The sequence below is a fragment of the Myotis lucifugus genome, unplaced genomic scaffold (genome assembly GCF_000147115.1).
Source record: "Myotis lucifugus unplaced genomic scaffold, Myoluc2.0 scaffold_2, whole genome shotgun sequence".
NCBI lineage: Eukaryota > Metazoa > Chordata > Mammalia > Chiroptera > Vespertilionidae > Myotis > Myotis lucifugus.
Genome location: NW_005871050.1, coordinates 148,641 through 152,231, shown reverse-complemented (window position 1 = coordinate 152,231; position 3,591 = coordinate 148,641). Strand labels below are relative to the sequence as shown.

The following is a 3,591-nucleotide window of genomic DNA, read 5'->3' as shown; positions in this document are numbered from 1 at the left end:
TGAGGCAGTCCCAGGGCCAAGAAGGTCAGAAACGTTGCACAGGCACCTGCAGGGAAATAACTCGGCGGGTCGTCGAGTGGAGATAAATTGACTAAATATATTTTTGCGTAGTCGCAGGAATCTGCGTCTGAGAGCAGAGTGATGGCTCCGTCTACACCCACCGTGCACATGGGGCCCAGGCTCAAGGCGGCCGGCGGCCGCGGCCGCGGCGGCGGCGGTGGCAGGCTGCTGCCAGTAGAGGGCAGCGGCGGCGGCGGCGGCGGAGGTCGCCATGCCCCCGTAGCCCGAGGCGGCCGCGGCGGCCGCGGCGGCGTTCATGTAGCTCTGGGCCCCTGGTGGCATCATGGGGCTGTACTGCAGGCCTGCCATGTCGTAGCGGTGCATCTGAGGCAACGCGGGCGGCGGCGGGCTGCTCATGGTGGCCGGCTGCGCGTAGCCCAGCTGCTCCTGCACCAGCGAGTACGCGCCGTTGGCCCATCCGTTCACGTGTGTGTACGTGTCCAGGCGCTGGCCCACGCCCACCGGGCTGCTGGCGGCGGCCGCCGCGGCGGCGGCAGCGGCGGCGGCGGCGGCGGCGCCGGGGGGCAGGAGGCCACCCGGCAAGGAGTACTTGTCCTTCTTGAGCAAAGTCTTGGTCTTGCGGCGCGGCCGGTACTTATAGTCCGGGTACTCTTTCATGTGCACAGCGCGCAGTCGCTTGGCCTCGTCGATGAACGGCCGCTTCTCGGCGTCGGTCAGCAGTTTCCAGTCGGCGCCCAAGCGCTTGCTGATCTCAGAGTTGTGCATCTTGGGGTTCTCCAAGGCCATCTTGCGCCGCTGCCCGCGGGACCACACCATGAAGGCGTTCATGGGCCTTTTCACGCGGTCCTGATCGCTGCCCCCGCCACCGCCGCTCGCGCCGCCACCGCTGCCTCCGCCTGCGTTCGCGCCGCTGGCTGTGTTCGAGCTACTCTTGCCTGCGCCGCCTGGGGCTGTGGGGCCACCAGCTCCTGTCCCTGGAGTGGATGGCCCCACGGGGTTCTTGAGTTCAGTCTCCAGCAGGCTGTACATGGCCGGAGCGGGAAGAAGGTGCGCCAGAGTGGCGGGAGGAGAAGGCGCTCCCGGGGCTGGAGCGGCCACGGTGAAAAGGCCTGGGGGCTCCGTCGGAGGGGCACTTGGGGGCCGGTGGGCCAGCGGGTCGGGAGGGAAGGATAGGCTTGCTGAAGCGCTCCGCGCCAGGTCTACAGGAACCCGCAGGCCACTCTCACCTGATGCTTTGCCAGGAGCCGGTCGCATTCGCTGTCTGGCCCGGCACTCGCCAGGCCCCTTATATACCTGCTCCGATTCCCCTAGGGTTGGGCTCGGTCCGCCCCTCGCCTGCGGGAGCCCCCATGATTGACAGGTTTGCAGTGATGCACTCTGGCCAATCACCACGGAGCCCCCGATCGTCCCCCACAGGAAAAAAAGTTCGGGGAGCCCTTTCGTTCACCTCCACGCCCCTCTTGGGCCCGGTGACGTGATGAGAGTTATTCTGGAGGCGGGAGTCTCGGAGAGCCACTCAGAGACCACCAATTAGGGTCTCAAAAAGTTTGAAAGAACGAAACTCTAGGAGGTGACAGAGGGGGAGGGGACGCACGAGCAGGATTGGGGGGAGAGGGGGCAAAAGGGCGCCCATGGGGTGCAATCAACAACTTTGCAGCCCTATCCGGGACCACCGGTGCCCGGGGCCACCTTGCAAAGCTTTGCGCGGTCTGCGCAAAGGTCCTCAAACCGCTTCTGCTGCCAGCGCTTGGACACTGGGCATCGCCAACATCCTGGCGGGCTTGGGGCTCAGGGTGCAAGCGAGCTACGCTGGGCTGTGGCTCCGAGAAGCCCTCGCTGGAATTAGCCCCTGTCCAAGCGGACAGAGCAGGGGTCGGGGACCCGAGCGCGGGAGACAAGCTTCGGGACGGCGGAGCGCACAGGCGCGAAGGTTGGTTGTGAATGAGAGCAGACAGCTGCACGCGCAGAGCCCAGGCGCTCACGGGCAGTGGTGTGGGTGGGGGCAGAGGGGGTGTACTGGCTTTGGCTCTCTCGCTCCAGGCCCCCGCTTAGCGGCCCCTTTTTGTCTCTGCTCTCTGGCCATTTCGGTTTTCCAGTCCGATGCCCCTGAGGGGGAGGGTCAGGCCCCTTGGAAAATCCGTTTTCATGGCAACACCGAGCCTCTCCAAGTGAAAGAAAAGTTTCTTGGAGGGGTGGGAGGGGGGGGGACGGTGGCCGGAGAGGAGCCGAGGCGGTCCTCGAGCGGACCACAGGGCCCCTCCACTGGCCGCGCACCTGCCAGGACCACTGAGTGCGGCTGTCGCCGCGCAGCCGCGCCACCTCCCCGGGAAGTGGACTCTGCTAACGGATTCCATCCTTCTCCTTTTTTGTCTTACAGCCTTCCTGACCGGAACTACCAGACTCGGAGCGGGACACTCACCCGTTTGTGGGGTTGTCTGCCAAAAAGTATTGGCCCGGAAACCCGGCTGCAGGGAGAGGGGACCCCAACAATCGCCTTTGCCAACCCAAGCGAGTGGCAAGCGTTTGAAACTCCCGGAGCAGCCCCAGGCGATGGGTGGGAAGGAGAAACCAGCTGGGCAGAAGTGGCAGAGACTGAAATAAGGTGTCCCTGCATGTGGGCGCCCCTCCCCCGCCCCAGCCTGTGGAAAGGTGGGGAACTAAAAAGAAAGACTTAAATCCAAAGTGTGAAACAGAAACAACAACCCAGGCTTTTAGTGTCTTCGCGCTAATGCAAGACCAGGCGATCCTCCACCGCCTGCCTGCACGCCGCTGGGAACTTCCCCCTTTTCTGCATGAATTGCAGGCCAGCCCCCTCTGGGGTTGGCAGACCGCTGGCACCAGAATCCTGGCTCCCACCCGGCATTATCTCCTGGAAGCTTGGGTCTCAAAACTTGCCCCTTAAGTTTGGGTTCCATCTGGTCCAGGTCTTCTTGTTCATCAGGACGGAAGGAAGCAAACGTCCACAGCCAAGGGCTGCGATCATTTGAATGGGTGTACGGGTATGAGGTTTTAAAGTAAACTGTCTGGAATAGTTCTGTGTGTGGGTTTTATTTGTGTGTGTGTGTGTGTGTGTGTGTGTGTGTGTGTGTGTGTCCGCGCCGGCGTTTGTGTGCAGTCACGCAAGCACGTGCACGGGTGTGCACACTTAAGCTGACACGGAGTGGACGGCGTCTCAGAAAACGGAATGATTCCGCAATCCCCACCTGCACCTGTTTTCTGACAGTCAAGATTTCCTAGACAAACCCACTTGTCTTGCCCTCTTGCCGCCTTTTTCAGATGCCCTCTTGGGTTCTCTGGGCCTCCGAGGCTGTTGCTAAGTGAAGCGCGTTTTAGGAAACCACCCAACCGACGCGCGGCCTGGCGTCCAGTAGCCTGACAGATGTCAGGATTTTTTCCAAGTTTGAGGACCTCGTTGTGGCGACAGCGCCTGGGCTGCATATTTCCCTGGGCAAGGGATGCGGTATTGGGACCCAACTCCTCTCGGCAGCAGATTATCTGGGATCTAGTCACTGCCACCAGCCATTTGTCACTTGATCGCGCTTTGCCCAAGGCTTAGGTGAGCTCATTTGC

General features: G+C 62.4%; 1 protein-coding gene across 1 annotated transcript in view; it reads right to left on the bottom strand.

Moving 5' to 3' along the window:
* The window catches only part of SOX3 (SRY-box 3), a 1,542-nt gene extending 267 nt beyond the window's left edge, over positions 1-1,275 (bottom strand). Inside the window, 2 exon segments of the mRNA XM_006082309.2 lie at positions 47-191; positions 193-1,275. Coding sequence (XP_006082371.1) covers positions 47-191; positions 193-1,275 — 1,228 coding nt within the window.
* Between the last annotated feature and the right edge of the window lie 2,316 nt (positions 1,276-3,591).